We start from the raw sequence: 26,690 nt of genomic DNA, 5'->3' as shown, positions 1-26,690 counted from the left end.
ATGTATTTTTTTCTCTACATTACAAACTTATAATAACATAATAAGTTGATTTTTCTCAATTAAAATTTGCTTTACAAATAGTACTTTCTTATTTAAAGAAAATTACTAGGCAAACAGATGCTTATATCTTTTATAAAATTATCAGCCTGTAATGCACACTGCCCAAACTCATCTTGAGGGATGTGCAGCTGGGAGGTAGGACAAGGATATTGTGGGTGGATTAAATTTGACTGTCTCTCTAGAGGGAACACTCCAAGAGTTGATAAATTTCCTTCTTAGTGGGGAGGAATAATGACACTAGATCATTTGCTTTTTATTTATTGATTAATTGGAATGAATCCATAGCTGTACTGGTCGGGCAGCATCACCCTTGCTCCATGTGACTAGGGCTGCCCATCCCTGCTCAGAGGGGAACAAAATAGTGCCACACAACACCAAGACCGTTCACTGTAGAAACTGTCCTTCCATAGGCAGAAATCCTCTTTATGTAGTCAGACCATGTGTATGATCTATTTATGCATGTGTATTTGTGCACATACAGGGTGCTATGCAATTTCTGGAAAATTATGAAAAAGAAGACATAACAGTAGCAGAACTGGAAGGAAACTCAAATTCTTTGTGGACCATCAGCCCTCCCAGTAAGCAGAAAATGATACACGAACTCATGGACCCCAATAGTAGCTTCTCTGTTGTTTTTTCATGGAGTATTCAGAGGTAGTTACTGTCTTTCCATGTATGATTTCCCTTTTCCCCCCAATCTAAACTCGGGGTGGGGGTGGGAGGATAGAAGGAAAGAAAAATTCCATTGATGTGGATTTTAGTGGACATTACACTTGGGAACATTCATTCGATGCTACAGCTAACATTTGTGTTTATTAAATAATGATCTGCCTGGGAATCTTTGACAAAAAATAAGAACTTCATCATTTTCCTTTTTCCTACTAACTTCTCTTTAAAGAGAGGCTGTCAATGAGTTCTGTGAACAAGAGAGAGAGGTAAAGTGAAAAGGAAAAGGGTAATGACTTACAAAATGAAATAGTCTGGATGGTTGTAAGATTTCCCTGAAGGGGTGAGGTTTGGTCTTAGTAATAAAGAACAGGCAGCCTTAAGAACCTAAATTCTCATTTGTATCCCCCCAATGTCAGGAAGCCCTGACAGATCTTTTCTCCAAGCGTGAGGTGTGAGAGCAGCCCAGCAGTCCCAGGAGAGGGAGAGCCAAGAAAGATTCCTCCTAACCTGAGCCAGTAGCCAGCATGCAGCCGCTACTTTGCTTTTTTCATTTTTTCAAGTTTTTATTTAAATTCCAGTTAGTTAACATACAGAGTGATACTAGTTCTGAGTGTATGAAATGGTGATTCAGCACTTGCATACATCATGCAATGCTCATCATGACAAGTGCGCTCCTTAATCTCCATCACCGTTTCATCCATCCCCCCACCCACCTCCCCTCTGGTAACCATCAGTTCACTCTTTATAGTAAAGAGTCTATTTCCTGGTTTGCCTCCTTCTCTCTTTTGTCCCCCTTTGCTCATTTGTTTCTTAAATTCCACAGATAAGTGAAATCATCTGGTATTTGTCTTTCTCTGGCTGACTTATTTTGCTTTACATAATACTCTCTAGCTCCATCCATGTCTTTGCAAATGGCAAGATTTCATTCTTTTTGGTGGCCGAATAATATTCCATTGTGTGTGTATACACACACATCTTCCTTATCCATTCCTAATGGCATGTTTTAGGAAAAGTTCTTGCATTCAAAACTCTAAAGTGTTGGTGAAGCATTTGAGAAATTTTGACACAGTACATTAGTTCAAAGGCTTAGTTTTTGTTTGTTTGTTTGTTTGTTTGTTATCACAGTCTTGTGATCCAGGATTCTATGCAATCTTATTTGGACAGTCAAGTGATAGTTCATTTGGGTGCATGATTCCTGGATTCTAGGATGAAATTAAGAATCATGATAGGTACCTAAGAAGTCTTCTCCAACCTAAAATGAATTTCCAAGGAAATGGTAAAGAAAGATTTCAAAGGGGGCCATACAGAATTGAAAGAAAGCCTTTCTTCATCTTATTTTCTCTCTTAGAATTTATATCCCAAGTTCCTCGCATGGAATTCTGGACTGCCAAAAATTTATTTTATAGCCTTTCCTTTGAAGAGCTACCAAAAATAAACCATAGTAAAGATCAAACTTTGATTGAACATTCTTTTAAAAACATGGATTTTATGAGTCACCACAGAGACTAATTTCATTGGGTTAATACAAAGAGTGTTGCAGAAATTCATGTAAGAGCATCAAGACAGTTTCTCTTTGAGTCAGCAGACTGCCTCCTCACCTGCCATCTGTTTTAAAGGTGATTGTGGCCTCCCTGGGGTTTACTAACTTGCTTGTCTAAGAAGCTGAACGTAAAGGTGAGGTGGACAGAAAAGGTTGGGGTTGACAGTTTGGACCCAATGAAGACTTGGTGAGATTAATAAAATGAACAGTCAAGTGAGTTTTTGAATCTCTCTTCCAGACTTCTGAATAATCACTGACATTGAGCCCTTTTATCTTTCTTCACAGAAACATGAGTCTGGGTGCAAAAGCAGAAATTGCAACCGATAAGCTTTCTTTTCTTCTTAAAAATAATACACGTAAGAATATAGCTAAAATGATAGCCGGCAACAACACAGAAAGTTCAAGAACACCAGTGTAAGTGATTGCTCCTGTAAATTAGCTTTATTAGATGGATATATCTGGTACAAAATCTCCATCTGCAAATTCACATATGCAGGAAATTCACCTTTCTTCATTCTTCAGTAACTCAAGTAAATCTCTACTTGGAGGACTTGTGTTGCATTAAAGCAGCTCTGTTTCCCTCCTTTCCCATTCTCTGTCCACTTTGCCCTGGAAGTACTGATCTTGTCTCTGGGTAGCAAAGCTTGCTCTTATCTGACCATAATCACCAAAAGCCAAGGAAAGTCTCTGGGAGACCCCTCTTCTACTATTATTCCTGGCCTGGGGTCATTGAATGCCTGGCTAGTGGATGGGGGATATGGGGAAGACAAGGGGTAAAAGGAAACTTGGGGAAAAAAAACTTATCTTAATATATTATCCTGACATATAAGTAAGTACTTCACTTCAAACAAATCCAAGATGTGATGTTTAGATTCTAATATGAGAACTAGTAGAAGAAATGCTATTGGTACAAAATTGCTAAATGAAGTATTCCAGACATTCACCGGCCAGTGCCTGGTTCTGACCTCCAGTTAGCCCTGGCCCGACTAATGCATTGAGTATAAGAGCCACCATGCTGAAGTCCTCACACGTGTTCCCTAAAACAGCCTTTTTTAATCACTAAAGTTGAAGGAACCTCAAAGATTGTCACATCCTCCCCCATCATTTTCCCTTGAGAGAGCAAGTCTAGAAGGATGTGAGCAGGTCACTCCATTTGTCCTTGGCAGAAGGGGGATTAGGTTCAGGCCACCAGTCCTCTCCTTGAGACTCACTCTTGTCACTCAATGGATTCATGAAGTCCACTTGATTATAGATATAATTATATATTTACACAGAGCATAGACATTGATCCTAGCAGGAAAGACAGCCCCTTGCCTCAGAAACAGTCCCAGACATGGAAACTCTCTGTAGCAGCTTTTAAGCCATTAACTAGCTCATGTACAGAGTTTGCGTGATTATTTGAAGAGAACCTGGTGATTTGTTTGGCTTCAGAGATTTCTGATTATAATGGAACCCATAAACTGTGATGACATCACATTGTGTAGATGTACAGAGACTCACCATTATTTGTTTGATATGAGGTCAAAGTTCACAACAAAAAAATCTATTTTATGTGGACAAAACAACTAAAACTTAACTACTTCCCCCCCCCCCCTTTTTTTTTCTTAACATACAGGACTATAGAAAAGATCTACCCATATTATGTGAAAGCACCTAGCGATTCGAACTCAAAACCTATAAAGCAACTTTTGTCTGGTAAGAATGAGAAGGAATTGTTTCAGAACTTTATTCAATGCCTGCAGTTTGCATTTTCAGCCTTTCCTGAGCTGCTTTCCAGTGTCCTTTCCCTGTGAGACACAGCTTACAGGAAGCCTAAGACTCCCAGCTGTGGTGACAGCTAGAAGAAACCAGTCCATCACCAGAAGCCATATTCTTCATTGTGTTCATCACTCTAGAACATGATTGGCTCAAATCCACATTTAGCAGCTTAGGTTACTGATTAATCAGTCTGTTTACTTATTTCTATTAATATCCATATCTTGGGCAGAAAATGGTTTCATGCAATGTTAAATATGATGGCCCTACAATAAGAACAATAAAAATGGAGCAGGGAATGTACTTGATTCAATTCAAGGGTGGTCAAGTATCCGTGCTAGCCTCCAAGGACTATATTTACCCAAAACAACAGTAGTACGTTGATGTTTGGGGATTCTTAAGCATTAATTATTTAGTTATGTAATTATTTAATTAAGTAATTTAATTATTTCAAGCATTGTTTGACTTCATCAATTGCCTGGATCAGAGAAGATGTGAACATATGTTAAAGATAGAAGGACAATGCAGTCATCCAAATCGTGTTCTTTCCTTTGCCAACGTGGGTTGCTCATGGTCACCAGGCAGTGCGCCAGGCACTGGAGAGCCTTGCGTGGCTCATGTTTAGCTGGAAAGATAGAGATGTAAATAAACAGCTAGAAGCCCCCATGGAGATCACGTGAAGTAGAGGCAGGGGCAGGTTCAGAAGATGAGCATGGGTGGGGCCCCACATCTCTATGCTTTTCTCCCTCAACAGTCAATAATACTTATGTCTTACATGATAATTGTAAGATGCCTTGACAACTTTGGTATTTCCCTTTCAGTCCAAATAGTTCTGGAAATGTTTAGTCCAAGAGCCAGATTTCTCAACAACATCATGCCCTCTGAAACCCTTCTGTCCTTCAGTGGGTCCTTCACACCTGCTCCACCTCAGCAGATGACCCCGCAAACCTGCCAGGCCACTCCTTCAGCTGCTTCCCTTTCCCTAGCAATGGGTCTCAAGTTTTCACCAATCTCCCCAGTTCCTTTCAGCCTCAGGAAGATGGAGGGCCCCTCCCTCCAAGATCAGCCTCACCTTGTGCCCAGATTCTCAGCCTCTCCTCACCCCTGTTTCCCTTTTCTCAGCTACGTGTTCTGTTCTCCTTGAACACAGGCTTGTCAGCTGTGTCATTTGAGGTCCAGGCAATGAAATCCTTCTTCCCCAGATCACACGGTCTTGGTGCTCTCAGGTCCTGCCAATACAACACCTTCTCTGATGAGCTTTCCTGAGTTATGTCTGATATTTACCACAAGGCATATTTAGCATAGGTTAGTGGTTATCACCAGTTTACAAAGGAGGAAACAGAGGCTCAGGGTGCAAACTGCTCAGCAGAGGCTATACAACCAGTATGTGGAAAAACCAGATTCAACCCTGGGCCAGATGTCCCCTCTCAAAAATCTCTAGACTTCAGAACCAAGGTTCTTTTTGTTCCTGAGCATTCTACATCGTTCACATGCTTCTTTCTTTATCTTTACCAGTTTCCTTCCTCACCATCCATCCATCCATCCATCCATCCATCCAATAGTTATTCATTTCTAGGCACTATCCTAGATTCCTTTGCTCCAGGAATTGAGTAGGAAATAATGCAGACATGGCTCCATGCTCACAGAGTTTACAGCTCACGACCATGATTCTCAGTGGAGGCTCTATTGTCATTGGCAAGGGTGGCATTTTCCTAGAAAGACCTACTCAAAAAATTTCAAGCTTTTTGTTCACCCTTTAACTGTTCTTTTATATTGACCCTGTGCTCCAACAAAAGTAATCATGAACCACGCATCATGGATTTTCAGAACATTACTGAGCCTCATGCCATCCAGTCTTCCTGAAATAGCCTCCTCTTCCCTTCCATCGCCACTTACTGAAGTTCTCACTCCACAAAACTCAGCTCACAAGTCATCTCCTCTGGGAAGCCCTCATGGATACTACCAACCAAAAGTAGACTCTCCATAACAGACCTTGTCAATGCAGGTCTTGCAGTGCTTGCCATATTCCCATTAGTTGTGCTTGTATACATGGCTTATTCCCATTGAGATATGGAATCATGCTGTATGCAACTTTGTAACCCCTTATCACCTAACAGAGGGCCTTCTCCTAGAAGACACTCAATAAATGCTGGTCATAGGATTAAATTAGTCAATTCAATAAAAAGTTAGTGATTTGGGGTTTTAAATGTCTAACTAGTTCTTCGGAATTATCAGTGAAGATACTTAGGTGATTGGTCTTCCCTCTCTCTCCCTGTGATGTGGCTGCCATGTGTACTTAGCAACAGTGAGCTGTCTAGTGACAAAGAGAAACATTATGCTCACCTAGGGCCCACTTTTCTTTCAACACTCCCATTGTTAACAACAGGTCCCTGTGTCCTATTTATCCTGGCATCATAAGCTATGGATTGCAGTAACCAGGTTTTGCCATCTGAGGGAGGACTGTTTATGTGCATTAAATTCTAATATTCTCATGCTAACTTGATTTCATTTTTCTCCTCTTCCAGAAAATAATTTCATGAATATCACCATCACTTTGTCCAGAGACAACACAACTAAAACTAACAGTGAGTGGTGGGTTCTCAACCTGACTGGAAATCGAATATACAATCAGCATGCTCAGGCCTTGGAACTGGTGGTCTTCAATGACAAAGTCAGCCCCCCGAGTCTGGGGTTCCTGGCTGGCTATGGGTAAGAACTTATGTCACAGTTAACAGTTATAGGAGTCTACCTCTGTATCATATAAAATTGACAATGGGAAGCCTTGTATCTTCCTAGAATTCTTGAACTTAACAGCTGCACCATTAAAATTCACAGGTCATTGGCCCTTTGTTTTAAAAAATGAAGAGCCAGAGTCCCAAAGAAGTCAAAATGCCTGGTGTGAGTAACACCCTTCAGGACAAGGAAGTCATATTTCCAGTTTCTTCACTCTACATCTTCCTGTTACATTTAACGCCATTCAGTGTTCAAACTTAGAAATTGATGTACGATTACCTCTTTTCTGTTTAGATTGCCTTCTAACCTTAGCAAACATGGCCTCAATTAGACATCACAGTTTGGGATGTGGTCCAATGTCCAGAATGGTCTGACACTACCATTTCACAGTGTTCTGATGCTCAAATTCTAGGACACATACATCCCCAAGAAGACATGAAAATCTGTTAAGAACTCATTGTCTATGCAAAATTATATTATAAAAATAAAGATCTAGGTGCAGAAAAGTGTAAATAATACAATTGCATTTCTATCAAATGTATTATGTGCTTTCTTTATATAATATATGCAGCAAACCCACATGAAGTTCTTCCCTGAAAACTGTTAACATTGGTTATCTCCAGAATTGAGATTTTTTTTTTTAACTTTCATTTTTCAGATCTTACAGTTCTGTAAGGGAAAAACTCCAAGCTTTGATAAGTTTATCATACCTTCTTTGGAGTTTGAGGGAAATACTGTTTTTCTTTTAGTTGTGTTCTGTTAACTGTATTTCACTGGCAGATACAATTTCTACTTAATGTTTTGTTTTGTTTCAGGATCATGGGATTATATGCTTCAGTGGTCCTTGTGATTGGGAAGTTTGTCCGTGAATTCTTCAGTGGAATTTCTCACTCCATCATGTTTGAAGAGCTTCCAAACGTGGATCGAATCCTGAAGTTGTGCACGGATATTTTTTTAGTTCGAGAGACAGGAGAACTGGAACTAGAGGAAGATCTCTATGCCAAATTAATCTTCCTGTACCGATCCCCAGAAACCATGATCAAATGGACTAGAGAAAAAACAAATTGATACCTTGAGACACAGACTGCAAATCAAGTGAACATTTGAATTTTTTAAAAAGCACAATATTCTCATAAGAGCTAAGCATTTCTAGTTGGATGGAAATGGTTTCTCTTCTGACAGGTGGTCAAAAGGAGCTGACTTCCTTTTGCAGTCTAAGCTACCTTGCAGATGAAGGCGCCTGTTGAAAAAGTTATTTGTAATTCCATTTCTCCAAAATCAGGGCTACTTGTTTTATGTTTTAGTCAACAGTGTCTTGCATTCTGATTGACTATGCAAAGGAGTCACTTATGGGTCTCCTCCCTCAGAGAAACAGGAGAGAAGAAGGAAGAAGGAAAGACACACATGTTCTTCTGTGCAGGGACTGCACCCTTCCAGAAAAGATGTTATGATGCCCTACGTTGTGCTGTGTCACCAACAGGGAATCTGCTGTGAGGAGAAATGATGGGCCTCAGCATACCCCAAAAATACACAACAGCAATAGGAGGCTGAAACTCCTGAACAGATTTCTGGGGGGACGAAGGGAGAAAGGGAGCCAAAGACCCATGAAGATGCCAGAGGAAGGATAAGCCTCATTCTAAGCAAAAAGTTAACATTAGTGACACTCTTACTGCCTTATCTTAACTGAAGACTAATAAAAAAAAAAATCTTTTCATTAAACACCAGTGACTTCTCAGGAAAAAAAAAAAAAAAGCAGCAAAATAAATATGTGGACACTGTCTTTGTTGAGGCCCAGCTAGTGACTGGCTTCAGTGGTGGTGACTGTTCTGCTTCAGAGTTCCTGCTCCTCGTCAGACACAGGCTCCAGGTAGAAAGATAAAAATGGCACCCAGCTGGATGTGGAAAATACTGACTTTGTAACTCTTTACTAATGGAGGTCATGAACGCTCTTCTACCTTTCTCCATCCCTTAACACGCTTTTTTCCCATTTCGGTGATTTAAGGCAATGGTGTTTTCCAGTATGTGACATTTTCCTTCCTGTTTTTCAGGTATATCAAAGAGTTTACATATTCCAATTCACATTTTTACATCTGAGACGGGTTTTTTAAGTTCATAATTATGAAAGAAATATGTATATTGAGCTTGGGGAAATAAAAAATGGCCTTTTCTTAAATTATTATTGGTAATACAACCTCTTCGTTAAATAACAATGTAGCATGAAAATTTATGATTGAAATGTAGTTTTCATTCCATATTAAAATATAGTTTGTGAGGAATCATCGAATGGACTAGAATAAGTAAAAAAAAATGATCCTATGTAGTTTGGGTTCAGGACTGACTTAAAATAAAGCACATCTTGCAAAGTCATTTCAAGAATGTTCTTCATTCTGCCTCTTTTGCATAAAGTAGAAAAAATAATTGTTTTCAATACTATCTATGCACAAGGTGTTAAAAAAATCAACTGAGAGAAGAATTCACTTCTTGTTGGTTTTATTATTTTGTCTTTCTCATCTGAATAATGAGATTATATTATTCTTCGTGAATAATATAAGCAGAACACAACTGGTAATAAATTGATTTCTAAAGAGTTACAGTGAATATGGAGCTTTAAAAGAAATAGAAGAGTTCAAATGATGTTCAGCGTCGACGTTCAGCGTCTTCTAGAGAATCAGTGCGTATTTGTTCTTCAGACATGAGAGCCAGCATGCTTCCACTCTGCAGGAATCAACTCCTCTAGTCATTGTTGCAATAAACTCAGACCCCTTAGGGGAACTCTTTAGACCATGTTCTGATTTCCCAACAACAGGAAGAATCATTGAGCATATTTCTGGTTGTGAATTCTTTCTTTTAAAAATATCAACTTGGGGATCCCTGAGTGGCTCAGCGATTTAGCAGATTTAGCACCTGCCTTTGGCCCAGGGCACCATCCTGGAGTCCTGGGATCGAGTCCTGCGTCAGGCTCCCTGCATGGAGCCTGCTTCTCCCTCTGCCTGTGTCTCTTTCTCTCTCTCTCTCTCTTTCTCTCTCTCTCTCTCTCTTTCTCTCTCTCTCTCTCTCTCTGTCTATCATGAATAAATAAATAAAATCTTTAAAAAATATATCAATTCAAGGGAATTTCCAGAGAGCACATTATGATATATTTAGGAAAGAGGAGAAGTAGGAAATGCTCCTGAGAAGAAAATGTAAAGGCCAAGTATACCAGAATGGTAGTGTTCCTCAAGAGAACAATTTCCAGGGTTCAAGAGAAAGCTTCCCCGTGTGTCAGAGGGGAAAATGTAGAAGTAAATCTAAAAGATCGAAATAAAGAACTGTAGAAGGGAAGTGCTTCTTCCAAGGAGGCATGTGCTAGGGTGGAAATGTCAGATCCCCAGGAGGTCTATGAGTGCTGGCCCAGCCTCCGTGGGCAGGGAACCCCCAGGCCAGGTCCCTTCCCCTCGTAGCCTCACATATCTGACGACATGAGGGGATCATCCTACCATACCCAGCCACACTCTACACCCTAGCCCAGTAGACCCTCCTTGTGAGAGGAGCCTGCCACCTCAGATTGGGTTCTCTGGAGATGGCCTCTGAAATGAACAGCCACATTTCAGGGCTGTGGGTCCAAAAGGACATTTGGGGCAGTGGTCCCAGGAGTGACAGTGGTCAGCGAAGATCAGACAAAGCGTGAGTCGCACCCAGCCCTTCCGGGCAGTCGGGACCTGGGGTGGTTCTTCCTTGTCTCAAGCAAAGACGTGGCACCTGGAGGCTGGCACCAGCAAGCCATTGTCACAGCCTCTGCCTGTGTGGGCGCTGATGAGGCCAGAGCTCACTCCCATTAAGGAGGGGCACAGCCCTGAGCCCTGAGCACGGGCATGTGGGCGTGCAGAGGGCGGTCACAGCAGTTGCAGTACCCACCCCTGTCTATCCTTGGGCCACTCAGACTCCCAGGTTCCTGTAATGAGATCACGAGGTCTTGCTTCTCACACAAGGGAAGAGTAAGATGTGGTAACTCCAGCCTCCGCTGCTGCAGCTGCCGTCACCGGACGTGACAGTCATCATCTACCCCCTCCACCACCTGCGCCCCTCACCCTCGTCCAGCCCCTGTTCTGATTAGGCAGGGAGCCTGGCAGGGGGAGAAAGGCCTCAATCCTAGGAGGCCCCCCATCCTGGTTACCACCCTGCTCTGGTCACAGCTGCTGCATTTACCTCTTTACCATTCAGTCCAAGTGTGGAGCACTAAGTACCCCAGGGGCCACTGAGCACTAGCATATCCCTCACACCCGTGCTGTGTAGCCATGGCCTTCCCCTCTCTGGTGGCCTGGGTCAGCCACCCCTGCCCATAAGGTGACTCTGAGCATAAGATGACCCCATGTGTAAGGCGACCCTGTCCATAAGATGACCGTGTCCCATGCTAGAACTGTCTTATTGTCCTTCTAGTTTAATTATGCTTTCTAAAATAATTATTTGCCTTTTTCACTAGTTTTCAAATCCTGATTTCTATTGTTCTTTAATATCCTCTATTATCTTCTTAATTGATCTTAGTTCTTCTTGAAATACTACGTTATAGTTTTTACCCAGTTTGTGGGTATGTCTTTCTGGTAAACTTTTTTGGTCTCTAAGGATGTGATCCTGCTTCTTACTTTTTTTTACTGATAAAAAAAATATTTACTGATAAATATAATTGATATTATATTTAAGTGCAGCCTTTCTCGGTGGCTCCTTTGTGTGCGACATTAGTTTTCCTAACTTTTGGGTATGAAGATGGCTCCTTTACCTCCATGATGCTGGAGTCCATGGTCCTGGAGTGTCCACAGATTCACCCTGCATTCTGAGGCTCTTGCCACTGCTCTCCCCACCCATACCTACATGGGCCTCTCCTCCCAGTGCTGACCCATTCTGCTTCTCTCTATCCCCAGCAGTGTCCCCACATCATGGGGTCTGGTCCCGGGAGGCAGTTTCAGTCCATTAGCTTTGCAAGTTCAAGGGCCCAACCTGCCTTGCTGCTATCCATGCTGCTAACCAACCCCCTGCCTTCATCCCAGTGTGAGGACTTGTAGAATCCCCTCCTAGGGTGTCCAGGGATCATGATTGTTGCCACGGGGGGGCCTGATCCCAGCTCTGCCAGATGGTCTCTTGCTTCTATCTTCTGCCTCCTGCATAGGGTTTGCTCCACAGATGTCTTGTTGCTGCCACGAAGTCTGTGGGGTTTGTCCTTGCTGGTCTCAGGTTGCTGCTGCTTTTACCTGTCCTAATTCCTCTAAACACAGCCTTGAAACACAACATTCAACAAGGAAGAACACAATTAATTTCACGATTAGAGATAATAGCCTTACATCTCATTGGCCTGCTTAGATCAATTATTTGGTATAAAGTTGCCTTAGGACAGTCAGTGTGCAGAAGTGATTGGTTCTCAGAAGTCTACATTGTTTGGAGTAAGGGGTATTTTTTAAATAAGATATTTTTAATTAGAGCATTGTTTTAAGTCATAAATATCTATGGTTATGTTCACAGGTATTTTTATTTATCAAATTTGCCTGTCCATCTACCCTGCTCATATTTTTAAGGAGCATTTGGTAATCTTCCCTATTGTGTATTTGCTTTTGCTTTAGAAATCTCTGTTTCTACCTTTCTTATTCCTTCTTTTCTTTGTCTCTGTGTGTGTGTGTGTGTGTGTGTGTGTGTGTTATTCTTTATTCTTTTTCTGACTTCCTGGGTTGGGTACAGAGATCCTTATTTTTCTCCCTGATGATAGCTCTGCAAGGCTCTATACAGGGTGTCCCAGAAATGAATTAAAAGTGGAAATGTTCCAAGCTTACAGAAATCATCATTTAAATGTTTAGTTCTTTAAATACTGTATGCCTCTTCAGCTTTTTTATTTTTTTAAGGTTTTGTTTTTAGAGAGAAGGAGAGCAGTGAGAGGGGCAACGGGAGAGAGAATCTCAAGCAGACTCCCCACTGAGCTTGGAGCCCCATATGGGACTCAATCCCGTGACACTGAGGTCAAGACCTCAGCCGAAATCAGGAGTCCAATGCTTAACTGACTGAGCCACCCAGACACCCCTCAGCTTTGTGAATTTTGAATATTACATTTTAGTTTTTTTTTTTTTTTAAGATTTATTTATTCATTCATGATAGAGAGAGAGAGTGGCAGAGACACAGGCAGAGGGAGAAGCAGGCTCCATGCACTGGGAGCTCAACGTGGGATTCGATCCCGGGTCTCCAGGATCGCGCCCCGGGCCAAAGGCAGGCGCTAAACCGCTGCGCCACCCAGGGTTCCCCTACATTTTAGTTTTTATCCCACATGTGCAACAATGTGAGGATGTCCTCTTCCAGGCCAGCACCCACAAAGATGAGGCCTCTGCGTGACTCACTCCCACCTCCATCACTCGTGTGGTGGTGAGTCAAGGCAGGTCAGCCACTGGATTCCTGTTCTTGAACAATCTGCAAATGCAGCCCTTTCAATTCCTTCTGCTCAGGGTTTGCAATTTGAAGACTGACTAGAACCGCCGGCACTGCACAGTGGTAATTTGAATACACTAAGAAAGATAGTAGCATCTTAAAATATCAAATATTTCTCCTTCACAGCAGGGCCTTTTCCAAGCTTGTAGCATTCATACTTCTAAAGCCATTAAAGTTTAAATCTGCATAAGACTTTGGGACCCCGTATCTTTTCTTCTTTTTTTTTTATAAATTTATTTTTTATGGTGTTCAGTTTGCCAACATATAGAACAACACCCAGTGCTCATCCCATCAAGTGCCCACCTCATTGCCCGCCACCCAGTCACCCCCACCCCCCGCCCACCTCCCCTTCCACCACCCCTCGTTCGTTTCCCAGAGTTAGGAGTCTTTCATGTTCTGTCTCCCTTTCTGATATTTCCCACTTATTTCTTCTCCTTTCCCCTTTATTCCCTTTCACTATTTTATCTTCTATGGAAGACTAAGTCCTGGGCCAGAGACTTTCATGGGTGGGTTTCCATTTCATGGCTTTCCAGAAGAAAGGCATGTATTGATAGCACATGTGGGGCCAGTGGTGGTAAGGAAAGGTGGGGGGAGTACTTAGGGCTCTGGTGGGAAGTTGTGGAAAGAAAGGAACTTCTGGAATCATCCCGGGACTCTGGGAGCAGCCACTGACTGTGTGTTTCAAGTGTTCAAGGAAAGCAAGATAAAAATTCCTAGCCTCTTGCACCCAGACTCTACTATCACAGTGAGCCCAAGAAAGATTGGTGGAGACAGATATAAGAGCCACTCATAAAATAATAATAATAATAATAATAATAATAATATAAAGAATAATAATAGGAAGAAGATGGAGAAGGGCAAGAATGAGTCGATTGGTGTTGGCTCTTATTATTATGTGCAAACCCCTGTGCTAAAAGCATGAGGAATCAGAGACAGAAAGAAGCTTGGGTACCTGCCCACAGCATAAATAGATCAAGGACTTGATTTCTTTCCCTTGGGAATACTGTCTGCTCTGTGTGACTCCCAGCCTTCCTGCTAAAACCTTGCCAGCCTTGCTAGAGCACACCTGCTGCCCATACCCCAGCCTCCTGTCAGAACCCCGCCATCCCACTGGAAACCCAGCCTCTACTGGAACCCAACCTTTCCGTGACAAGCCCAGCCTCCTGCTGGCACAACCTCTCCACTGAAGTCTCCTTTTGATCAGCCTCTGTTCCTGCCTGACCTAGCCTTGGTCGGCTCTTCACTACGCTGCCAATGTGAGCACCCCCACCTGTCAGACCTCACTGGGCCCTTAGATTCCTGAATACCTTTTTGGTATATTTGGGGTAAGATTAGTTATGACTGAGCAATTCTTCCCCAATCCCATCTGTGTGGCCCCACAGTATTTCTTTCCCACACTACCGAGTTTCTGGGGTGGGAGCAGGGAATGCACAGTGAGATGCACCCTTTGGCACATAGAGGTACCACTGAACTTCTCACATAATGGGAGAAAGGGTGATGGAGGTGACTTCCTCTGCACGTCACCCAGGTGGGTGAGCACAGCCAAGTCAAACGTGGGCAATTGGTAAAGTTTTAGGAGGTCTCAGGATTATTTTTCAACCTAAGAATCTGATTTTTGGCTTGATAGCCTGGTCTTTCTGTATTCTTTGATAGTAATAAATGAGCTCGGATGAAGGATAATGCTACAGATATGGGCAATATAGAAAAATGTTACCATAAGGATCAATGATTTAATAGATTGCATTTCAATATCATGCATTTTAAAGAAATCGCCAAAATGAGATGGGAAGTATATGTTTTGACACTGACAGTTGATCTTATTTGCCCTTCACCAGTTACCCCATTTCACTTACACTGATAGAAGCATACATGCTTCAAAGTCCGTGCTATCAAAGGGAAGACAACCCACCCCTCCCCTCCTGTTCCAGGGTCACTCATGCCTATGCTCACCTGGATAAGCCAAGCCCAAGTCCCTCCAGAGTCTGGTCACTTGCTCTCAACCATATGTAGGAAAAGAGCTTTCCTGAGTCACTGAGGTGTCATCCTTCCCTTGGGCAAGTCTACTCCGTGGACCAGCCAAAATGCAAGGAGAAAAGGAGATCAATCTGCTTCCAGAATGGAGGTAGTCTCTCTATTCCTGATTGTGATGGACTTTCCAGAAGAACATTTGAAAGTGAGATTGAAGTGCTCTCTGACATGTGGATTCCTGGTGCCTTCCTCCTTTACCATGTCTTCCAAAGAAACAACAAGCATGTGCTGGCATTTTAGTGGAGACAGGTTCCTTGCTGAGGGCTTCACATAGATTATCTCTTCTAGTGCTCATAGAAAACCCAAGGGGTAGGTATTGTTTTTTCCATTTTACAGATGAGAAGCTAAGGCACAAAGAGTTTAAATGTTTTTCCCAGTGGGGCATAGCCAGTGTTCATAACCCATACTTCCCACCATGCTATGTAACCAAATCCCCCCAATCTTCTAGTTACAAAGGAAGTCATTATGAAGGAAGACAAGGAAAAATATATGAAAACCTGGAAGAAGATTATTCCCAAGTAACCTTTTTACATGTGAAATAAAATACTAATCTTAATATAATGATCATTTATAAAATGCTTAAGAATATCTGTTAAGAATGAATAAGTTATTCTTATATGCTGTCCCTACTTTTCCCTTTGTAGTTGCCTGGGGACTTAATGTTTACAACAAAGGAGTTAGTTGGTCAAGATTAGAATATTAATTTACTTGAGAAACATATCTGAACAAGGTGTCATGATGTCTACAGGTGTCTATTGAATAAAAGCCACCTGGTGAAATAAATTAATGTTCCTCATCTGAATCACAGTCCTTCCAGCCAAGTGTGGAAGAAAGTAACAGTGTGGTATGCTTGAACCTGCTACCATCAGGTAGCATCAAGAACATGAGGGTGGAGACGAGAAACAGTCATTTCATCAGGCCGTAGGCTTCTTGGACATGCTCGTTTTTTTCAGCCTCTCAGACCCAGCACTTTGATCTACCATGCTCTACTCTTGAAGAAAGGCTTAAATATTTTATAATTACAGTATAGTCACAGACTACTAGTCTCCAGTCCAGTAACTAGAATCCCATGAGATCCTACAGATTGTGTGCTCTGAAATTGGTCCTATCAAAAAGTATAAACACTACAATTTGCAGGTTGATATATTTAGTATCTTGTAAATGATTAATTTTCTATTTCCTTTGTAATCTTTCCCAAATCAGAAAGTTTGAGTTCATAATGGATGTATAATTGAATAAAAAAAATAGCCAGTTTTCCTAAGAAAGCAGAAATATCTGACTGTGATCAGTTTCTCACCTCTAACCTCAAGCCTCAGCAATTCCTGGGATTATTCCATATGCAACAGGCTGATACTCAACCTCTGAAGCACCTCAGGTAACTGAGTGGAGTTTACATAAAAATACAAGTTCTCAGGTTTGCAATCCCCTCGGGGCTTGTCAACCCAAATCTGAGGATGTAGGGCTTGAACACCTTGAGTCTTAAATGCTTAAAGGGTCATTCTGACTTTTAAAGAAGTTGGAAATTACTGGCTTTGGAGAACCCTGCTGTTGTGGAGGTGACATTTTAATGGGAAAAAGAAAAACAGCAAAGCAAGTAACACATGTTGAAAATTTAGGGAGGCCCAATTAAGAGCCCTTGTTTTGCCTTCTTGGGCTCTGAAAACAGCTCTGAAGCAAGAGGAAAAAGGGAGGGACAGCGGAGATGTCACCTGCCACCTTCACAAAGACTAACTCGAAAAGGATCACAGATCTAACTATAAAACATTAAACTGTAAAACTTCTAGAAGATAACATAGGAGAAAACCTCTATGACTTTGGTGTGGCAATGACGTTTTAGATACAACATCAAGGGCACAATCCATGGAAGAAATCATTGATAAACTGGATGGAATTCATTAAAGTTAAAAACTGCTCTTTGAAAGACGGTATCAAGAGAATTAGAAGACAAGCCACAGACTGGGAGGAAAAACCTGCAAAGCACACATCTAATAAAGGACTGTTTCTAAAATATATAAAGAACATTAAAAAATAAACAACCTAAAATAAATAAATAAATAAATAAATAAATAAATAAATAAACAAATAAACAACCTGATTAAAAAATGGGCCAAAAACCTTAATGTATATTTTTCCAAAATATAAAGAACATTAAAAAATAAACAACCTAAAATAAATAAATAAATAAACAAATAACCTGATTAAAAAATGGACCAAAAACCTTAAGTATATTTTTCCAAAATATATAAAGAACATTAAAAAATAAACAACCTAAAATAAATAAATAAATAAACAAACAAACAAATAAACAACCTGATTAAAAAATGGGCCACAAACCTTAATCTTAACCTTAACAGAAACCTCACTAAAGATCTATAGATGGCAAATAAACATATGAAAAGATATCAACCTTATTATATATCATGAGGGAAATGCAAATTGAAAGATCAGTGAGATGCCACTACACACCTATTAGAATGGCCAAACTTGAGAACACTGACAACACCAAATGCTGATAAGGATGTAGAGCAATAAGAACTCTCATTCATTTCTGGTAAAAATGCAAAATGGCACAGCCACTTGGCAAGACTATTTATTTGGCAGTTTCTTGTAAAACTAAACATACTCCTACCACATGATTCAGCAATCACACCCCTTGGTATTTACCCAGAGGAGTTGAAGACTTTTGTCCACAAAAAAGCCTGCACATAGCAGCTTTAGCATAATTGTCAAAAGGTGGAAGTGACTGTGATGTCCTTTGGTGGGTGAATGGATACATCCAGACAATGTATCCATCAATATTATTCAGTATTATAATCTATCGAGCCTTGAATAGAAACATGGAGGAAAGTTAAAAGCATATTATTATGCTTTTAAGAAGCCAATCTGAAAAGGCTATCTACTGTACAATTCCAACTATATGACATTCTGGAAAAGACAAAACTATGGAGACAGTAAAGAGATCAGTGTTGCCTGGGGTGAGGTGGGGAAGGGGTATTGTAGGGAGAGCGCAACACAAGGAAGGCAGTGAAAACACTGTGTATGATACTGTAATGATGGATACAAGTCATTATACATTTGTCCAAACCCACAGAATGTATAAAAACCAAGAGTTAACCCTTAAGTAAATGATGGATTCTGGGTGATTATGATGTGCCAATTGCAACAAAGGCAACACTCTGGTGGGAGGTGTGGAAAATGGGGAAAGCTGCACATGTGTTGGGGCCAGGAGTATATGGGAAATCCCTGCATCCTCCCTTCAATTTTGCCTTGAACATAAAACTGCTCTAATAATAGTTTTAATAAGTATCATCTGTAATATTGGGGGAATAAATATGAAAGTGGAAAGAGATCAGGAATATTTTGGTAATGACAATCCTCCCTGTGGAAAAAAAACCATAGAGTATGGAGGGTGGTGGAGGGAGTCTTCTCAGGTTTTCTTCTTAACCCCTTAGGCTTAATCACTAGCCTCTGGTCAGCCAAGGCTATGGCCATCCCATTGGTGAAGGGGAAGCCAGATCAGTAACCCTCTTCACCCTCCTGTATCCATATTAATGAGCCCATCCTTCAACACCAACCACATTGCTTTTTGGGACGTCTTCATGGGGCCTCCAAAAGTTAGTCCAGATTTTGGCCCCCCAAGGTTCTGAAGTAGCTCAGAACAATCTATTGGTTAAGTTCTGTACTGCTGTATACCTAAGACCAAAATTTCAATCCCTAAACAATTTTCTCCAACAAACTATGTCCACATACTTTGGCTGACATATTTAGGTGAGGGTCTTCGTGAAATGAAATGATAATATTAAGATTCTTCACAAATAAAATGCTACCACAGAAATGTTCCAAATATAACAATAAACCTCTTCTTATAATTTTTTCAGTGAGAACAGAAGTTAGAAAATTAAATCAAGTCAATGTCCAAGAACCAAAGACTATGAGTTAAAAGTCAAAGAGATTAAAGCCCTCTACCAATTTCTGATTCTGATCAGTCTCAGGGAGAGGTATTCTCAGCCCCTTGGAGAAACTGAGATCACTTCAGGAAAACACCTTGTGTTGTCTTCACAGATTCTTTTGGTCCTTCAAATGACAATCCAATCCAACACCAAGTTTCTGATTGTGTTTCGTTTTCTAAAGAGTCCAAAAATCAGTAGGACCCACAGAACTTGCCCATAATGACCAAATTTCCTATCTCCCCAGTTATCTAAGGCAAAAACATATTCTCAGAAGCACAAAGAGTGTTGCCAAAACCCAGGGCAGAAACTCACAGGTGGTTGAGTGAAGACTGATGGAGAAAGTCATGTTGACCCAAGACTGGCTGGGAAGCCAGTCAGTCCACACCAAGGAAGCAAAAGTCTACCACCATGAGGTAGATTAACTCAATGAGGAGGTATATCCCAATGAGCAGTTAACTTTGGCTTGGTGCATTTGCCATATTGGGGAGAAATCCACATTTGTACCCCATCCCCTCTCTGAGAGAGACATGGCTGGCAGGGAGCCAGGGCTGCCTTCTTGCAGAGTGTAGAAATTTGCAATGTTGACAGCTCCAACCATCAAATGCATTAGAGATGCTCTTCTATCCCACCAGGTGTATTAGAAACTTCTGAATTCCTATTCCTTCTTTTTGCCCATATTACTAGGAGCTGGAATGCTCTTGGGAGTACTTTATACTTAAGTCACAAGGTAGCAGTGTTAATCCTTAGCTGCAATAATGGCTTCCACTGTCCCTTGTCATAGAATTATCCAGACCTCCAAAATCTGCCTCCTGTGCAAGGGTTCTTCCTGAAGTACAGTCAATTACCCAGACTACGGGAAGGTAGACTCTGCAATATGTGGAGCAGCTACATAAATGCAAGCTTAGCCTCTCCACAGCCTCTTCCCAGGAGCAAATGCAGACGGAATGTTGAGGCAGCCAACAGAGTGCCACCACTATATGCATATATGTCGCTAGCACTCAGTGATGCCCACAGGGTGCAGCTATTCTGCAGGTCTAAAGCAATGCATCAAGAAGCATCTTTAGGTAAAGGAAATCAGTAGACAGGGAAAATTTTTAATAGGCTGCAGAGAGGTCTTCCCCCAAAGTCTTTGTTTAACATTTATTTCCACACATCCACATTTTTTTTTTTTTTCACATCCACATTTCTAATTCTCATTCTTTTGGGCAGTACTGGTAAGTAACACCAGCCAGGAGGAAATAAGGCACTGCGTGGGGGACACGGCGGCTCCCCAGCCTTCACATGCCGCAGCCCTTCGTCAAGCATTTGCCGCAGGCCCAGCGCCTCAGGCAAGGCCTCCCCCCCCCACACCCTAGCTGCAGCCCCCATGTACTCAAAGGTTTAGGACTCAGGACAGGTTCTCACCATCTTGGGGAATGTTAGGCAAAGATTTAGAGTTAAAACAAAATGTTAGTTTGAGACCTTTTGCCAAAGGCAGAAACGGAGGCTAAATGTCCCAGGGAACATCATAGGAGAATGGAAACTGCGAATGATATGTAAGGAGCTGGGCCCCTCTTTCCCTGCCCTCTGTCCCCCACTAGGGTCTGGGAAAGGGCTTCAGAAAGGCCACCTTTACCCAGAAAAACTGCAAGACACCCAGGTGTTTCCATCACCAACTAATGGCCCACAGGAGAGTGGCATGGCCAAGGACCACCAGCAAACATGAGAGGGGATGGTGCAGCAGGAGCAGCTGAAGATGTGGATGAGTTCCAGGCCAGACGACCAGAGTTGGGATATGAGAGCAGATTCTGGAAAGAGCCAGAGGATTCGTTATGGAAAATTGCTCTAGGGACGCCTGGGTGGCTCAGCAGTTGAGCGTTTGCCTTCGGCCCAGGGCGTGATCCCGGAGTCTTGGGTTAAAGTCCAACATCAGGCTCCCTGCATGGAGCCTGCTTCTCCCTCTGCCTGTGTCTCTGCCTCTCTGTGTGTCTCTCATGAAGAAATAAATAAAATCTTAGAAAAATAAAGAATGAAAAATATTCTAGCACAGCTTGGCGGCTTCATTTTGGTGAGCTCAATCAGGCTTGGTGGCTGGAGCCCAGCCTTGTGTCAGCAAGTGCATGGATGCTGGAAAAGCATCTGGTCACCATATTGCATCAAGTAACGTAATGTATGAAGCGACCCAGAGGGGCTGGATTGGGAAGAAGCTCCCTAGTCTCTTCTCCATGTCCGTGGGCTCAGTGCACGGGGCAATCTGACACCTGCACCTGCCAAGGGGCCTGCCCCCTCCACAATAAAGTGCCCTCCCCATGCCCCATGCCCTTCTCACAGCTCTCAGCTGCTTCAGGTTGCTCACTCTTCACTAGGGCCCTGTCTTGGATCTTTCCAGCCTTCGGTGTATGTGGTCATCATCCTCTGTTTAGGTCCGCTTTCAGGTGCTACTTGGGGCAGAGAGGGGGAAGGATTGGAAAAAGGCTCAGGAAGCCAGGCTGCAGGCTTTGGTTTTCTCAGAATGGAGGAGAAGAGGGAAAAGAGGTTTTCAGGTGATCTACCCTCCGATACGGTCCCCAACATAGAATGGGCTCTCCCCAGGCAAGGATTCACTCCTTACTGACACATCTCTCTGCTCTTACCCTCAAAGAATTTCCGTCTTCTTCCCAGTTGAGCTATATGTTTTCTAATAGACACATAGTTGATACACAATGTTACATGAGTTTCAGGTGTATAGCATAGTGGTTGGGCAAGTCTATGTGTTATGCAGTGCTCACCTCAAGTGCGGTTACCTTTATGTCACCATACAACGCTACTACGATGTCACTGACTACACTCCTTATGCTGTACCTTTTATTCCTGTGACTTATTCTATAACTGGAAGCCTGCATCTCCCAATCCCTTCACCTATTTCGCCCACCACCCTCGACCCCCCTCCTCCCTGGCAGTATTTAGTTTGTTCTCTGTGTTTAAGACTTTGTTTCTGCTTTTTGTTTTGTTTTTTAGATTCCACATATAAGTGAAATCATATGGTATTTGTCTTTCTCTGACTTATTTCACTTATCATAATACCTTTTAGGTCCAACCATGTTGTCACAAATGACAAGATCTCATTTTTTATGACTGAGTAATATTCCATTGAATATATACCACATTTTCTTTACCCACTCATTTGTGGATGCACACTTGGGTTGCTTCCATATCTTGGCTATTGTAAATAATGCTTCAGTAAATATAAAGATGTATGTATCTTTTCAAACTAGTGTTTTCATTTAATTTGGGTAAATATCTACTTTGACTGGATCACACAGTATTTCTATTTTTAATTTTTTGAAGAACTTCCATACTATTTTCCACAGGAGCTGCACCAGTTTGCATTTCCACCAACAGGGTTCTTTTTTTCTCCCCATCCTCAACAACACTTGTTATTTCTTGTCTGTTTTATTCTAGTCACTCTGACAAGTGTGAAGTGAGATCTCATTGTGGGTTCGATTTGCATTTCCTTGATGATTAGTGATGTTGAGCATCTTTTCATATGTTTGTTGGCCATCTGTATGTCTTTTTTGGAAAAATACCTACTCAGGTCCTCTGCCCATTCCTTAATCAGATTATTTGTTGGTTTTGCATGTGTGTGTAGGTGTAGAGTTGTAGAACTTAATTATATATAGTTGGGTTACATTTTAAAAAATGTCTTCCCATTACTCAGGAGATATCAGGCTCTAGCTTATTGATGGCATTGTTGCCTTAAGTAAGAAGATACCAACCGGCTTCCAAACTGAGAGGTGATCATGGGAGTTCAGAACAGTCCAGAAGTTTCAGGGTCACAGATGGAACATAAAGAGCCTGGCTCTTAGTTGTGAATCAACTATGTGAAATCTTTCTCATAAGGAACCCAAGTCCTAGCTCATAGACAGGACAAGCCATCATATAACAGGAACAGAAATGCTCCTGCAGATTCCCATGTACCCAAGATACAAAGTTACCTTTTAAAAGTACTTAAAATTGGCACTGAAAGCTTCCCTATGGTCCGTTTTTCTTCTGAAGATTCTCTCTTCCAAGCTGGTTTCATGGATGATGAATGTCATCCATGCCCACAGATGGAATGTCCTCACCATGCTGGCAGTGCTAGATGTCTAATCTGACTTCCTTTCTGTCTGTTCTGCTTTCTTAACTGCTTAGAGAGATTCTATATTAATAATTCATTGGCACCTCACATTCAATATGACCAAAACCAAAATCATGATTTTCACCTCAGCTTTCATTATCTTTCCTGCCTTATATTTGTAATAAATACTCTCTTGAGCTGAGGACCTCAGATAATCTGAGGTCCAGCAGGTATCTCACTGGTCCAGTCTCCTAAATCTCTGTTCTTCTCATCCTGTGGCTCTGCCCCAGCCCTTCTTATTGCTTACTGCAGCAGCCCCTTCATGGTCTTTCAGGCCTCCACTCCCCATCCATCCTGTCTGTTCCAGGAGTTTCCAGATCTTTCTGATGATCAGAATCAACAGAGAGATTTATAATGCTGTAGATTCAGAAGGCTACAAGACTCAACCATCAGATCATATAGCTCCAGGGCCCAGAAATATATTTTTTTACCCAGTACCCAGCTGATTCTGAATGATTGGTCATGGATCTGTGTTTAAGGACAGTACACCTAATTGACTGGCTCCTGAAACTAGCTAATCATTAGAATCAACCCTGGCTCTTGTTAAAAAATACAAACTCTGGACTCCCCAGGGCTATGACTTAGGAGGTCAGGGTCTACAAATCTTTATGGATTTAAATCCTTTCAGATGATTTTGACATCGGCCAGGTTTGAAGACACTCCCTTCCCATCCCACCCTGAAGGGGATCCTTGCCAGATAACTCTAGGTCTCAGATATCATGATAACATATAGAAGATGCACAATAATGCTGGCTCTGCCATCCTTCCAGCCAAGTTGGCTTCAGATTTTTGTCCTCATCACCTCCATGAAAGGGATGTCTAAAGCCTTTGAGGAACCAGAGCTCCAGAGATGGAAGGTAGGTCTCTGTTGCCCATCAAGAAAATTAGGTCAAGTTTACTGAGAACAGTGAAGAATTTTTGCAAGCTTATAAAAGTAATGGCTGACAAGGGAAGTCTCCAGGCTCAGAACCAAGTAACCAATAATTGGAAATGTCTGGTCAGCCTCATTAATAAATGATAATCCAGGAGTCATAATTGGTGGCCTGAAGCTTGGCCTCAAACACAACTGGAAAATGCAGTGAATCTCCCACTTGGAATGGGTTCAGTCACACTGGGAAGGCACTCATGCCTCACATGAAATCATTCTCCTCCCACCAGATTACACTAGAGATGATTCTTAAAAGAAAACATAAATTTTTCTATCCTTAGCTAGAGCAAATTCCTATGTGCAGGCACCAGCAGGAAAGGTAACATATCACCTTGAAGTTATGCCAAGGGTTTGATCATCTCTGAGAGTCTGTTTTGATATATGGAGGGGAGATGAGTAGGAAATATGAGAGGGTGAGAGTAGAAAAGGCTGGAGTCACCAGGGAAGGACATCACCTGCAGTGATGCCTGGAGCGCCTGGCCAGAGTTGAATATCTCTATCCCTTAGCCCCATCCTGACTTATCTACGTGATGGAGTATTCAATCAGATATACAAGACTTGGGGATCACTATGGCTTTTTAGGAAGTCTAAAACAGCAAAATCATAAGTAAGTACCCTTCCAAGTGTGGAAATACAGCTGCTTAAAATCTGACTAGATAAAATTATTTTTCATATGCTAGCGGTTTTTCATTATGCATTCATCTTTCTATGTTTTGGGGAAAGTCTCAGTGGCAACAAAGTTCTTTGTGGGAAAATTTTATGTCCATGAATGTCGTTCCATCTCCATGTAGGAAGGCTTTGTGCAAAAACAGAGGTGGATTGAGCTGTGGAAAGTTCTAGGGTAATCTTCTTGGATTCCCAGTGCCTTTGGCTAGCTGACAGATCAGCTGCGCTGCTGTGTGCAGCATACTCTCCCCTCCCTGGTGCAGAGAAGCTGCCCAGAGCCTGGCCTCTGAGGTTGCCAGCACATATGCAGAGCACTCCATGGGCCAGACCATCCTAAAACACTAATGGTGCATTAGGGAACTGTGTAGCAGTAGTATTAAATTATGAATTATGCTGCTTTGTGGCACCCAGACTGATGCAAGGCAGTGAAATATTAATTAACCTTGCAGATGGCTGTGGCTCACATTGTTCATCACTGCCCTGAACCTGCAGCAATGAATAACAAGCAGCTTTTGTTCTGCATTGCACTTGGAACAAGAGACCGAGAAAATATTTTTTTAAATAAAAAAAAAAAGAAAATATAATAACTCCGGGAGATGGTGAAAAAAACTTCTGATGTAAGTTGATACACTGAAAGCAAAGCCTGCCTGCACCTCAGACTGAACAAGGACCCTTGCAGCCAGTGGTCACCTTAGGAGTCCGACCAGGCCACAGGCCACCTCCCACACTGGAATCTGGCAGAGAGAACACTCTGGAGTCAGGCAGGCTCCACAGAAACACCAAAGCAGGACTAAGCCAAAAGATTGACAAGGAGGAGTATAAACAAGAATCATCAGACTTGGGGTTGATGTATGGGAGCCCTCTTGAGAATAACTTAGGAAACATGCTCCAGCAAAGGGAGTACATATTTCAGGGAAGGAATTACAAGGAGGAAGGCTTACAAGCTAGGAAAACATCTCCACTAAATAGCTTGTATTCTTTTCTCCCTCCTCACCCTGGTTGTGTTAAGCTTCACTGTGTGGGGGATGCTAACAGGGTACAGGTAAATGAAAGACCAGCTAGACGCTCTTCAATTTGTCAGAGTGGCAAGACTCAGCTTGAATAGATCATTTACAAATATTGGCACCACAGAGATCTAGTAGAACAGATTCTGGGGACAACGTGTCTTTCATGATTGTTTTGGCCTCAAACGTTGACTTGCCTTTTCCTAGAGCAGCATGGGCCAAGAGAAGAGTCCAGACTTTGAGGTTCTGGTGTGGGATCCATGTACTAAGGAGTAAATCGGGAAGAATGATATGGCAATAGCCTTACAATGGTACTGTCCAGATAAAATGAAATCATGTACCTGCTACAAATAACTACTAGTGCCAAGTCCTGTCAATTAGTGAAGAGCCAGATGTTGAAGAAATGATGTACCCTCTTGGTCAATCAATATTTTTATCATTTTTGGTAGCGATAAGGATACAGAGCAAAATGACATAGCAGTAAGTTGGATCTAATCATGTGCCCTTCAAAATACATAAACATAACTGCAAAGACAAGTTGACAAAACCAAAGTCCCAGCCATAGTGGGATATTATGATACAGCTCTTGTAGAATTTTGCAGAGTAAGCTGAATAAAAATAAGATTTGAACAAGTCAGCTCAGAAGTTTGAAATAAATGGAATGAAATGTGTGCAATGGAATGAACTGTATGGAATCTACCATCTGTAGATAGAGAACATATAAAGTCTCCAAAGATCCATGGAACATTTACAAAAGTTGAACACGTAGGAAAAAAAGTGTCAA

At 41.8% G+C, this 26,690-nt stretch overlaps 1 protein-coding gene and 1 long non-coding RNA gene across 9 annotated transcripts in view; one reads left to right on the top strand and one right to left on the bottom strand.

Annotated features, from left to right (window-relative positions):
- The window catches only part of PIEZO2 (piezo type mechanosensitive ion channel component 2), a 440,872-nt gene extending 431,748 nt beyond the window's left edge, over nt 1-9,124 (top strand). For 4 of the 5 annotated variants that reach the window (XM_038543881.1, XM_038543880.1, XM_038543879.1 and 1 more), the window contains 5 exons: nt 542-714; nt 2,555-2,683; nt 3,885-3,964; nt 6,550-6,733; nt 7,573-9,124. In XM_038543881.1, coding sequence (XP_038399809.1) covers nt 542-714; nt 2,555-2,683; nt 3,885-3,964; nt 6,550-6,733; nt 7,573-7,825 — 819 coding nt within the window. In that variant the 3' untranslated portion in view covers nt 7,826-9,124. Of the gene's footprint in view, nt 1-541; nt 715-2,554; nt 2,684-3,884; nt 3,965-6,549; nt 6,734-7,572 lie in introns of those variants that run through there. The other variant, XR_005362693.1, reaches the window with a different exon arrangement.
- Nucleotides 2,700-26,690, bottom strand: part of LOC111096831 — a 56,977-nt gene continuing 32,986 nt past the window's right edge. For 2 of the 4 annotated variants that reach the window (XR_005362697.1, XR_005362700.1), the window contains 2 exons: nt 15,146-15,567; nt 2,700-7,805 (listed from right to left, as the gene is read on the bottom strand). This is a non-coding gene — a long non-coding RNA (uncharacterized LOC111096831). The remainder of the gene's footprint in view (nt 7,806-15,145; nt 15,568-26,690) is intronic. The other 2 variants (XR_005362698.1, XR_005362699.1) reach the window with 2 other exon arrangements.

This window comes from Canis lupus, chromosome 7 (assembly GCF_011100685.1).
Source record: "Canis lupus familiaris isolate Mischka breed German Shepherd chromosome 7, alternate assembly UU_Cfam_GSD_1.0, whole genome shotgun sequence".
Classification (NCBI taxonomy): Eukaryota; Metazoa; Chordata; class Mammalia; order Carnivora; family Canidae; genus Canis; species Canis lupus.
This window is presented reverse-complemented; position numbering and strand designations above follow the sequence as displayed.